The 13,116-nt window shown below is 38.4% G+C and overlaps 1 protein-coding gene across 1 annotated transcript; it reads left to right on the top strand.

Moving 5' to 3' along the window:
* Positions 1-7,093: 7,093 nt before the first annotated feature.
* On the top strand, positions 7,094-10,840 carry LOC308400651 (extracellular calcium-sensing receptor-like; the record flags this gene model as incomplete). The annotated part of the gene is made up of 6 exons (XM_080888488.1): positions 7,094-7,326; positions 7,557-7,854; positions 8,075-8,863; positions 9,014-9,241; positions 9,418-9,541; positions 9,927-10,840. The coding sequence occupies 6 exons, from the start codon at positions 7,094-7,096 to the stop codon at positions 10,838-10,840; spliced, it is 2,586 nt and encodes an 861-aa protein (XP_080744614.1).
* Between the last annotated feature and the right edge of the window lie 2,276 nt (positions 10,841-13,116).

The following is a 13,116-nucleotide window of genomic DNA, read 5'->3' as shown; positions in this document are numbered from 1 at the left end:
AAACAGCTAAATCTGCAAAACCAGTCTTTAATTTGGGCAAGAAACTCAAAACAGGTAAAATTCCTTTTTTATGTTTTATGTTTTCATTTCTTTTTTCATTTTAGAAATATACACTTAACTTTTTTTCACAGTATTTTGGTTTTGATGCTTCAAAATGAGTAAATTGTTTGACAGAAGATCATAGACAATTTTTTTTGTCAAATTCCTTATACAATTAAATGATCATACAGGTGCCTGTGTCAGTTTGCAATGAAAAATGTCCCCCAGGAACACATAAGGTTCACCAGAAAGGAAGGCCTGTTTGCTGCTATGATTGTATAAGATGTGCAGAAGGAGAGATCAGCAACATTACAGGTGTGGTGATATTTCATTTCAATCTTTGCACAAACCAGCACACGCATACCTTATACATTTGGCACCACTTTTGTTGGATTTGAAGAAGGTGGGTGGGCGGGGGGGCAACTTCACTCACTCCTTTCTGATTCTGTGCACTCTGGAAAATATTTAGAATTGTATGCAAATTACTCTAAAATGTAAAGGAAAGTATGCCACAATCACAAATATTGATGGACACTCTAGATGTCACATCTGTCAATCCTCACCTGATCACAAAACAGAATGCAAGTTTTATTCACTCAATAAACATATTGTAAAGCATCAGTAGGATATTGCATGGATGTTGTAGATTCAAACACGGGCATATGGAATTGTACTGAGTGTAACTACTTGTAACATCTGCTTCAATATTCATTTCCAGATTCTATCACCTGTGTGAGATGTCTACCTGAGTTTTGGTCAAATGAAAGAAGAGATTCCTGTATCAAGAAGGAAGCAGTGTTTCTGTCATATGAAGAAATTATGGGAGCACTGCTCACTGCAGCATCTGTATTTGGGGCATACATGACAATCGGTGTGATACTCATTTTCTTCAAATACAGGAAAACTCCTATTGTCAGGGCAAACAACTCTGAACTGAGCTTCCTGCTGCTCTTCTCTCTAATTCTGTGTTTTCTGTGTTCTCTGACCTTCATCGGTCAGCCCTCTGATTGGTCCTGCATGTTCTGCCATGTAGCATTTGGCATCACCTTTGTCCTCTGTATCTCTTGTCTTCTGGGAAAAACAATGGTTGTTTTAATGGCCTTCAGAGCTACACGTCCAGGTAGTAGTGTTCAAAAATGGTTTGGGCAGACACAGCAGAGACTCTGTGTTACAGCATTCACTCTTATACAAGTTGTCATTTGTATCATCTGGTTAACAACTTTTCCTCCTTTTCCATCTAAGAATTTGTTACAATTCAAAGATAAAATCATCTTAGAGTGTGCCCTTGGCTCAGCTGTAGGCTTTTGGGCTGTTCTTGGTTATATAGGACTTCTGGCTATTTTATGTTTTATTTTTGCATTTTTAGCACGAAAACTACCCGATAATTTCAATGAGGCCAAGTTTATCACTTTCAGCATGCTGATATTCTGTGCAGTGTGGATTACATTTGTCCCAGCATATGTTAGCTCCCCTGGGAAGTTCAGTGTTGCTGTAGAAATATTTGCTATACTTGCATCAAGTTTTGGACTGCTAATTTGCATCTTCATACCCAAATGTTATATCATCTTACTGAAACCAGAAAAGAACACAAAAAAACATATCATGGGGAAGAAGGCACCATAGTCACTTTGTAAACTGTATGTATGAAAATGGGATTTTACTTACTTACTTACCAAAAAAAAAAGACACACAGTAATAATTATATGTATGGCTCAATAAGCTTTAGCCTTGAGTCACTTGGTATGGTTTCTTGATTATCTCAAAAGTTAGAAGCTTTTTTGTTTATATTTACTTGAATTGGTTCTGCAGATAAATTCAGAAAACATATGTAACCTGCTCAATTCTTCCTTCTTTGGCTGCCATTTAGAGCCATAGTTGAATTCTACTATTAAGTGCAATGCAACTTGATTAGTATGTTTTGCTTTCAGAAATGCTGTTTCTGCATGATTCCTAGAGAGCAGCTACACTCATGAGATACATGGCAAATGAAATGAGGAAAATTAACCCTCTCTTGACTTTTTTTATTAACTGGAAAAAGCAATACCAGCCAAACTTTTATTTGGTATTGGATCAGAAAAAAGTGGTATATGGTAGTTTACATTATGACAACTTACCATTGACATCTCCTTACTAAACCATTGTAAACTCAAATTACTGTAAACAAAATAAAAATAAAATGTATTGGTGTTAATGTCTGAAATATATCTAAACTTCTAAACATGTAGTGTTACTTCAGTTTTTATTCTATTTTTCTATGTTAGTGCCTCATTTAGACATATCATTGCTGCTGTTGCTGAACAAGAAAAAATATAATTTTACCGGTACCATAATTCTTTTTTTTTTCATTCTCACATACTTTCTTTTATTAGATACACATGTTTGTTTGTTTTTTTGGTAGCAAAGAGGAACAAGAGGTAAGTGACGAAAGTGACGGGAAAAGGTAAGTGACTCAAAAAAAGTGAATGGTAGCGTAGAATTTAACAAATGTTTCTTTAGACTTCAAGTATACTAAATATACTAATCAATATACTAATCAATTGTCATATAGCTAACCACATCTGTATTATCATCTCCAACACCCTGGAGGCCACCCTGGAGAGTTTAGATGCTCTCGAAGATTTCATTGATCGGTGCTTCCAGGACATAGTGATGAAGAAGGCCCAGATTGCATCTTCCTCGGACAAAATTGAGACGGCGTCATCGAAAACATGTTGCCTGGCACAACATTGCCTGCCAGCAATGACATCGCAGACATCCTGGAGTCAATCGACAAGCGATTGTTCAGTTTTAATGCGAGGCTGTCCCTGGTGGAGATTTTACATTGGGAATTTAAATTTCTGGGAGAATCCCTGGAGTTCAGCCAGGAGCAGGTGGAAACGCTTGCTGCTGAAAATGCCACGCTATGGGAGTTGGTCAAATCATTTACTGCAAATGTGACTCAGCTAAACATACAGGGAGTGCAGAATTATTAGGCAAGTTGTATTTTTGAGGAATAATTTTATTATTGAACAACAACCATGTTCTCAATGAACCCAAAAAACTCCTTTATATCAAAGCTGAATGGTTTTGGAAGTAGTTTTTAGTTTGTTTTTAGTTTTAGCTATTTTAGGGGGATATCTGTGTGTGCAGGTGACTATTACTGTGCATAATTATTAGGCAACTTAACAAAAAACAAATATATACCCATTTCAATTATTTATTTTTACCAGTGAAACCAATATAACATCTCCACATTCACAAATATACATTTCTGACATTCAAAAACAAAACAAAAACAAATCAGCGACCAATATAGCCACCTTTCTTTGCAAGGACACTCAAAAGCCTGCCATCCATGGATTCTGTCAGTGTTTTGATCTGTTCACCATCAACATTGCGTGCAGCAGCAACCACAGCCTCCCAGACACTGTTCAGAGAAGTGTACTGTTTTCCCTCCTTGTAAATCTCACATTTGATGATGGACCACAGGTTCTCAATGGGGTTCAGATCAGGTGAACAAGGTGGCCATGTCATTAGTTTTTCTTCTTTTATACCCTTTCTTGCCAGCCACGCTGTGGAGTACTTGGACGCGTGTGATGGAGCATTGTCCTGCATGAAAATCATGTTTTTCTTGAAGGATGCAGACTTCTTCCTGTACCACTGCTTGAAGAAGGTGTCTTCCAGAAACTGGCAGTAGGACTGGGAGTTGAGCTTGACTCCATCCTCAACCCGAAAAGGCCCCACAAGCTCATCTTTGATGATACCAGCCCAAACCAGTACTCCACCTCCACCTTGCTGGCGTCTGAGTCGGACTGGAGCTCTCTGCCCTTTACCAATCCAGCCACGGGCCCATCCATCTGGCCCATCAAGACTCACTCTCATTTCATCAGTCCATAAAACCTTAGAAAAACCAGTCTTGAGATATTTCTTGGCCCAGTCTTGACGTTTCAGCTTGTGTGTCTTGTTCAGTGGTGGTCGTCTTTCAGCCTTTCTTACCATGGCCATGTCTCTGAGTATTGCACACCTTGTGCTTTTGGGCACTCCAGTGATGAGGCAGCTCTGAAATATGGCCAAACTGGTGGCAAGTGGCATCTTGGCAGCTGCACGCTTGACTTTTCTCAGTTCATGGGCAGTTATTTTGCGCCTTGGTTTTTCCACACGCTTCTTGTGACCCTGTTGACTATTTTGAATGAAACGCTTGATTGTTCGATGATCACGCTTCAGAAGCTTTGCAGTTTTGAGACCGCTGCATCCCTCTGCAAGATATCTCACTATTTTTGACTTTTCTGAGCCTGTCAAGTCCTTCTTTTGACCCATTTTGCCAAAGGAAAGGACGTTGCCTAATAATTATGGACACCTGATATAGGGTGTTGATGTCATTAGACCACACCCCTTCTCATTACAGAGATGCACATCACCTAATATGCTTAATTGGTAGTAGGCTTTCGAGCCTATACAGCTTGGAGTAAGACAACATGCATGAAGAGGATGATGTGGACAAAATACTCATTTGCCTAATAATTCTGCACTCCCTGTATAACCATGCTGGCTGCTACCGCAGTCAGACTTGAGCTGGTGTCTCTATGAGCTCGGTCTCCCTTTTCCGGAAAATGTAAAATTAAAGATCATTATTTGAGTTAGACCACTTTGAGCTTGAGTCTTTCTTCGCCTCCAAAAGAATGCAAATAACTGAATTTAATAAGGGTCTACACTGTATATAGTGAAGTCTGCAGGTTTTCTAACAGCAAAATTTGTTTTGTGCCCAAGTCATTTTGCAGAGCATTAGAATGAAAATTATTGGCCATGTTTGCATAGCCCTTTTTAAAAATATGCTTTCATGACATTATTGTATGTTGGGTGGTGGTCAAGGCTATCCAGACTGACAAGTGGGACATTGAATGTCACCTCTCTGGTGGGGAGGGAGCCTGAGATTGTCTAAATTGGAGTCTGTTCTATACCAAATCCAGAAAAAAAATGTTTTAAGAAAGCAATTAAGTTCGTGTTCCAAAGAATATGATTGTTTGCTTGCAGGACACCAGGAGAGATGAGTCCTCCGTCACAGATGGTGTGGTAAGTGAAGATGGTCGCCTGCAGGTTCAAGCTCATTGCATCTCCAACCCACATCCACTGCCACTGTACTTAAGGGAAGTTAAAGACTTTCTTCTGCACTTACATTTGGATCACCTCGACCCATGATAGTAATTCAGGCAGTAATGCCTGGACTGGAAACAAGCCATCCTTAAAATATTACAACATTCCAGCTCATGTGTTGGAATGAAAAACAAATGTGTTGTTTAATAAATTAGAGACTGCACTTGTGACAGAACAACAAATATATTTTATTTTGATTATATAAGTAATGTAAGTACAAAACAAACTTGAGGAAGGCCAAACTTAGTTTCAGAATAATTACATCTGAGACTTTGTTTCATTGTAAGATTATAACAGTGATGGCAATATAATTGTTTGTTGTTCAAGAGAACAGTGTCCAGTATGTTGGCTGTTATACTTTGTTGCGTTTAAAAATAAAAGTTGGGCTGATTTTTAACATCATTACAAAAAGTGTTGTTAATTATTTTTAATCATATTCAGGTTACTACAAATTGTTTTTTCATTTAGTTGAACTTGAAATGTTTGTCAGTAGGTAAACAATTAGTATTGTAAAGTCAGAAATATCAAGTTATTCTTAATATTGCATACTTACAATGAATAAGTTGTCCTAACAATCATCTTAAGTAAGCTTTACTTGGGTTTTTTTGAGGTAACAAGTTTGCATTTTTTTTTTGAGTCCTGGAAACTAAATAGGTTTTTACTCTGTACTCAAAGTGAATAAATTGCCTTAACTTAGTCATCTTAAGTAAATATTACTCAATTTTTTTGAGGCAACAAGTTTGCATAGTTTTTTTGAGTTCTGGGAACTAATGAGGCTGTACAGTATACTCAAAATGGGTAAGTTGCCCTAGCTTAATCATCTTAAGTAAAACTTTACTAAATTTTTTGAGGCAACGAGTTTACATAGTTGTTTTTTTTTTTTAGTTCTGTGAACTAATTAGATTTTACAGTGAACGCCGACCACAGCATTCTGCAGCACCATGCAACACCCTCTGAGTGTTGCTGTAGAAGTTGCTCAGGCGTTCATCCTATAGCAAGATAATAACCCAAAACATAAGTCAAATCTATGCCAGAACTACCTCAGGAAAAAAGAAAAAGATGGTAAGCTTGAAAACGTCGAGTGCCAAGCACAGTCTCCAGACTTAAACCCAGTCGAGCTGGTTTGGGATGAACTGGACAGAAGAGTGAAAACAAACCAACCTACAAGTGCCCCACATTTATGGGAACTTCTCCAACAGATATGGGAATAACATTCTGAGGAATATTTGATTTCTTTGATTTCTAAAACGTTTTACCAGTAGTGCACGTATGTGAAAGAAGAAGCTATGTATGTAAAAGTGAAAGAATGAATTTGGACTTGGAATACTCCTCCTAGAATTAGTTTGCCCAGTGTATTTGACTGACTTTCAGTAATGTGCAGTGTGACTACTTAAATGATTATATCAGACTGGTATTAGATTGATGATAGTTTCAAATATTACTTCTTCAATGCGAATATAGACATGAGTAGGTGACTGTGAGTTGTTGTGTAAATCTCTAACCCAAAAGTACTTTATTAAATAAAGTAAATAATGTTTCCAATGCATCCACTTGTTTAATAACATATTGACTTACCAAGAAAGTAAATATATGACCTTTATTGCCATATAAGAAGAGATCATTGCACATTTCACATTAGAAAAATTATTTTTAGTGGATATGTATTTGTAAGGAGTTCTATTTGAATTGTTACTTTAAATTTAAATGGGCATATGTATGTATAGCATTATTTTACATACATGAAACTACATTAAATTGCAAATTTGGGCATGTCTCTACTTTTGACTAACCATGTAGGTCTACGGAGAATAAACTGTCACTATAGTATTATTTCTTATGTTGCACTGAAAGGTATAAATACCAGTATAACTCTTTCATTTTCATCAAGGCACTTTTAATGCCACTAAGTGGTTTAGCTCAAGAAATGACATCAACACAGAGATGGCCAGAGCAGGGATGGGCATTTTTGCAACTGTTAATGGTGGCGTCTGTCTCTCATGCTGAGGAGCCAGTGTGCAGACAGAGAGGAGATCCTGAGAACCCACTGCTATCTAAGAATGGGGATATTATACTGGGGGGGATGTTCTCTTTTCACACAAGCTGGAAAGACAGAAAGGATACCTACATGAGCCAACCTCTGCCACTACAATGTATCAGGTAAATGACACACTACAAGTCAATTTGCATTTAAGGAATCTGTTGGGATTCATTAAAGATACAAATGAGGAGTAAAGGGTATTTTGATTTTCTTAGTTATTTAAATTCCTTTCATTAAATGATTTAATTTGAAATGATTTGTTTTAAATTTCAAGATTTATTCATGATTATTTGTGTCTGTTTTAAGGAACATGATGCAATGCAAATTTTTAAAAATTGTGTCAATTAAGTTTAAATTTCAGAGATTTGCAGTTTGCCCAGGCTATGCTTTTTGCCATTGAGGAGATTAATAAAAGTACAGACCTACTGCCAGGAATCTCTCTGGGTTATAAAATCTATGATGATTGCGGATCTGTTGCCAGAAGCATTGGAGTTACACTAGCTTTGGTTAATGGTAGTGAAATTGTGTTTGCACCCTCCAAGACAACATGCACTAGACCTGCATATGTACAGGCCATAATAGGAGCAACATCTTCTTCTACAACCATAGCAGTAGCTACTGTCATTGGACCTTTTTTTGTACCAGTGGTTGGTATTATAATCTTTTTTTTCTATTTTTGAATACTTATTAAACCATATTTTACTCTATTAGATCTGTTGCTTTACCTGTCACATTTTATGTAACAGTACTGAGCAGAACTGTTATTTTCATATTTTTACAGTATGTTTGAATGTTTTATTTCTAACAGCTACAGCTTTTCTCATTCTTTGTCTTTTACATATATACATTTTTCATTTTTCATTCTAGATCAGCCACTTTGCCACATGTGCTTGTCTCAGTGACAAAACCAAGTACCCATCCTTCCTCAGAACAATACCCAGTGACTACTACCAGAGCAGAGCCCTGGCCCATTTGGTCAAGCATTTTGGATGGACTTGGGTTGGAGCTATTAGAACTAATAATGATTATGGAAATAATGGCATGGCCACATTCACAGAAACTGCACAGCAGCTGGGCATCTGTCTGGAGTATTCTGTATCTTTTTTTAGGACAGATCCATATGCCAAAATACAAAGGATACTTGACATTATAAAGGCTTCAACCTCCAAGGTGATTGTTGCATTCCTTGCCCGTGCGGATTTGAATGTGCTTCTACATGAGTTTTCATACCATAACTTGTCTGGGTACCAGTGGGTAGGCAGTGAGTCTTGGATATTTGATTCACAAACTGCAGCACTGGACATACATCACATACTGGATGGTGCCATAGGCCTTTCTATTCCCAAAGCACATGTCACTGGCCTGAGAGAGTTCATACTGGATGAGAAGCCACTGAATTCATCTAATAACGAACTGTTTACTGAGTTCTGGGAGACATTATTTAGTTGTAAGTTTAAGGAGTCATCAGCAGACATTCAGAGAGAGTGTACCGGACATGAAGATATGACTGGAGTTCAAAACAGCTTCATTGACATGTCTCTCATGCCTATCTTTAACAACATCTATAAAGGAGTGTATGCAGTGGCCCATGCATTTCACAATATCTTGAGCTGTAATAATACATGTAATAAAAATCTGCAGCTAGATCCATTCATGGTGAGCTTATTACAAGCTTAAATTACAGTTTTCACATTAAGTTGAAGTATTAAGAAGATTTTTAATTCAAAATTGATTCTTGGGTATTTTTCAATCTGTAGGTGTGCAAAAATTGTCATGCAATGAACTGAGTCATAACATATTTCTTAGGTTCTGCAACACATACGAAAGATCTATTTCACAACTAAGGAAGGAGATGAGGTTTACTTTAATGAGAATGGAGATCCAGCAGCAAAGTATGAAATTATAAACTGGCAGCAAAAAGAAAACGGCGTTGTGGAGTTTGTAACAGTTGGACTTTATGATACATCATTAGCTGCAGAAAAGCAGCTAAATCTGCAAAGCAAGTCTTTAATTTGGGCAAGAAAAACAAAGCAGGTAAGCTACCATACAATTTTGTTTTTATGTCTTTGTTCCTTTGTTCAATTTATACCTAATTAGTTTCACATTGTTTGGTTTTAATGCTTCAAAATGAATAAACTGTTTGATACAGAAGATCATTGGGAGATCTTTTTTGTCAAAGTCCATATGGTTAAACGTTCTTGATCATGCAGGTGCCTGTGTCAGTTTGCAGTGAGAAATGTCCCCCAGGAACACGTAAGGTTCTCCAGAAAGGAAGGCCTGTTTGCTGCTATGACTGTATAAGATGTGCAGAGGGAGAGATCAACAACATTACAGGTGTGGTGATTAGCAAAATTAAGTATTTAGGAAGGCCAAAGGAGTTGTTTCATCTTGTTACAGGACATATATGTGGTCTCTTTCAAATTTTGCATGTACCTTTTTGTCTCTGTGCACTTTGGAAAATATTTAGAATTGTATGAACATTCCTTTGAAATGTAAAGTATTCCACAATCACAAATGCTGATGGACTCTCTCGATGTCACATCTGTCAATCTTCACTTGATCACAAATCAGGATACTAGTTATTCACTCAATGAAGGTGTTGTTTTTCATCTTCTACTTGTACAGCATCAGTATGATGCACGGATGTTGTAGATGCAAATGCAGGCATATGACAATTGTACTGAGTTAGTGTAACATCTGCTTCAATATTAATTTCCAGATTCTATCACCTGTGTGAAATGTCTACCTGAGTTTTGGTCAAATGAAAGAAGAGATGCTTGTATAAAGAAGGAAGCAGTGTTTCTGTCATATGAAGAAATTATGGGAGCACTGCTCACTGCAGCATCTTTATTCGGAGCATGCATGACGATTGGTGTGATACAAATTTTCTTCAAGTACAGGAAAACTCCTATTGTCAGGGCAAACAACTCTGAACTGAGCTTCCTGCTGCTCTTCTCCTTAATTCTGTGCTTCCTGTGTTCTCTGACCTTCATTAGTCAGCCCTCTGATTGGTCCTGTATGCTCCGACATGTAGCATTTGGCATCACCTTTGTCCTCTGTATCTCTTGTCTTCTGGGAAAAACTATGGTTGTTTTAATGGCTTTCAGAGCTACACGTCCAGGTAGTAATGTTCAGAAATGGTTTGGGCAGACACAGCAGAGACTCTGTGTTACAGCATTCACTCTTATGCAAGTTATCATTTGTATCACCTGGTTAACAACTTCTCCTCCTTTTCCATTTAAGAATTTTAAGGAAATCAAAGACAAGATCACTTTGGAGTGTGCTCTAGGCTCAGCTGTAGGCTTTTGGGCTGTGCTTGGTTATATAGGACTTCTGGCTATTTTATGTTTTATTTTTGCATTTTTAGCTCGAAAACTACCCGATAATTTCAACGAAGCCAAGTTTATCACTTTCAGCATGTTGATATTCTGTGCAGTATGGATTACATTTATCCCAGTATATGTCAGCTCTCCTGGGAAGTTCAGTGTTGCTGTAGAAATATTTGCTATACTTGCTTCCAGTTTTGGACTGCTAATTTGCATCTTCATACCCAAATGTTATATAATCTTAATGAAGCCAGAGAAGAATACAAAAAAACGTATCATGGGGAAGAAGGTACCACAGTCACTCTGAAAACTGAATGTAGTAAAATGAGATTTTGTTTACTTACTTAATAAAATAAAGACGAACGATAGTAATTATATGTATGGTTCAATAACCTTTAGCTTGCATTCACTTTTTATAGTTTCTTGATTATGTTAAACGTTAGAATTTTTTACATTTAAATTTAATTGACATGGTACTGCAGATAAATTCAGAAAGCATATGTAACCTGGTCAATTCTTCCTTATTTTTCAAGAGGCTGCTATGTATGAATTGTAGTATTAAGTGCAATGTAACTTGATTAGTTGCTTTGCCTCAAGCACTTCTGCATGATTTCTAGAAAGCCGCTACACTCATGAGATACATGGCAAATGAAATGAGGAAAGTTAACCCTTTCTTTTTGGAATACAAGCCAAACCTTTGCTTGGTATTGGAGTAGAAAAAAATGGTATATGATACTTTACATGATGACAATTTACCATTGAAATCTCCTTACTTAACCATTGTAAACACAAATTACTGTAAACAAAAGATAAACTGTGTATGACAATTCACACTGTTTATTATCAGTGTGAATTGTCTGAAATATATCCAAACTCCTTATTAACTTCCATATTAGTGCCTTGTTATGACCCATCTAGGGGCAGGGTCATAACATGAATGAAGCACCCCCCATCCCCACCCCACTGAATACCCAAGCAGCCACAAGAAACAAATATCTGTTCATTGCAATGTCATTTATTTACAACATAATGAAAAGGAAACAACAAAACGGGAGAGTCAACAACTTAGGGTGAGACAAGGCCAAAATAATAAACTAAACTAAACTCGTATTCCCACACACCTAACTTTACAGAAAACAAAAGCCAAAACCAAAGGCTGAGTCTGACCTGGAAACCTGGAAACCTTTACTTCGCCTCTGTCAGTGCGCCCCAGGGTGGCTGTGGCTACACTGTAGCTTGCTATCACCTGTGTGTGAATGTGTGTGTGAATGGGTGGATGATTGTGTATAGTGTAAAGTGCTTTGGGGTCCTTAGGACCAAGTAAAGCGCTATACAAATACAGACCATTTACCATTTACCATTTACTTAGTTTGTCCATGGAGGATGCCATCACCCGTCACAGAACGCTGATCATTCTGTAGAACAACATTAGCTACATGAAGATGCTCTTTGTGGACTACAGCTCAGCGTTCAACACCACAATCCCAGACATCCTCACCACCAAACTGTACAACCTTGAGAAGACTTCCTGCCTAACCAATTACAATTAGTCTCAGACTTCCCACCCACTGTCAGACAGAGGCTGCCCATAGAGACTGCTGCAACCAGCCGGCGAGTTTGGAAACCGTGGTCACCCTAGCTGAGGATCATCTGGCTGCATGGAGACAAGCAGAGGAGGGCCGCAGCCAGCCGGTCAGCAGGCCCTGCCCCATCGGAGTGGGTTAGGGCTAGCCACCACTACATTCCACAAACCCAGTCGTTGCCGATCTGTCACCCTGGGCCCTGGCAACAACAGGCACTGCACCCAAGCCACTAGGGGTGGGAGTGCTGAAAGTGTGGTCGGTCGGGACACCCACTACAGGATTGTTAGCTGATGGAGGTCAGTTGGGTGTTCCGCTTTGGCTGCTCTCTGGTAAGGTGTCAAGGGGGTATACAGCAGGCTTTTGTGGACATGGGCTGCAAGCATACCCTAGTTCACGGTTCACCCCAGGACATTGTTGGAAGCAGAGTGGGTGAAGATTAAGTTGTTCATGGGGATATTCACAAATACCCCACTGTGCTGCTGCTATTAAAATACAAGGGAAAAATGCATGGGATAAAGGTTGCACTTAGCTCGTGCCTGATGCATCCCCTAATTCTGGAAATGAATTGGCTGGGGTGTAATAACCTGTTGAGGCAGTGTGTGGAGATGCGATCATAACCTTTAGTAGCGTGTACTGACTGAGTAGACCTCACTAGAAGGTCCTGCTGGCTCCAACGATTTGCCCCACGGAATTTTCCACTGAAGCAGTCTCATGATGACCCCTACACTCAGACTTTAACTAAGTGATAGAAATTAATGGTTACTTGGTGCACCCTGAAGCCGCATGGTCCTACTTGCACTTCATATTGTTAAATGATAGGCTTTATTGAGTAATTTGTGATACTCGCACAGAGGAACACACACAGTTGTTGTTGTCTATGACAAAACTCTGGAAAGAATAATGGCCAGATGTTATTGGCCGGGGCATCCACGTGGATTATGGACCTTAAAGTCCATGATTCGGAATTTCATTCATAAGGATGAACACAATTGTGATTGCT

Source organism: Rhamphochromis sp. 'chilingali' (genome assembly GCF_963969265.1).
Source record: "Rhamphochromis sp. 'chilingali' genome assembly, chromosome: 8".
In the NCBI taxonomy this organism is placed as follows: Eukaryota; Metazoa; Chordata; class Actinopteri; order Cichliformes; family Cichlidae; genus Rhamphochromis; species Rhamphochromis sp. 'chilingali'.
The sequence above is the reverse complement of the archived record's forward strand: the minus strand, read 5'-3'. Positions and strand labels throughout refer to the sequence as shown.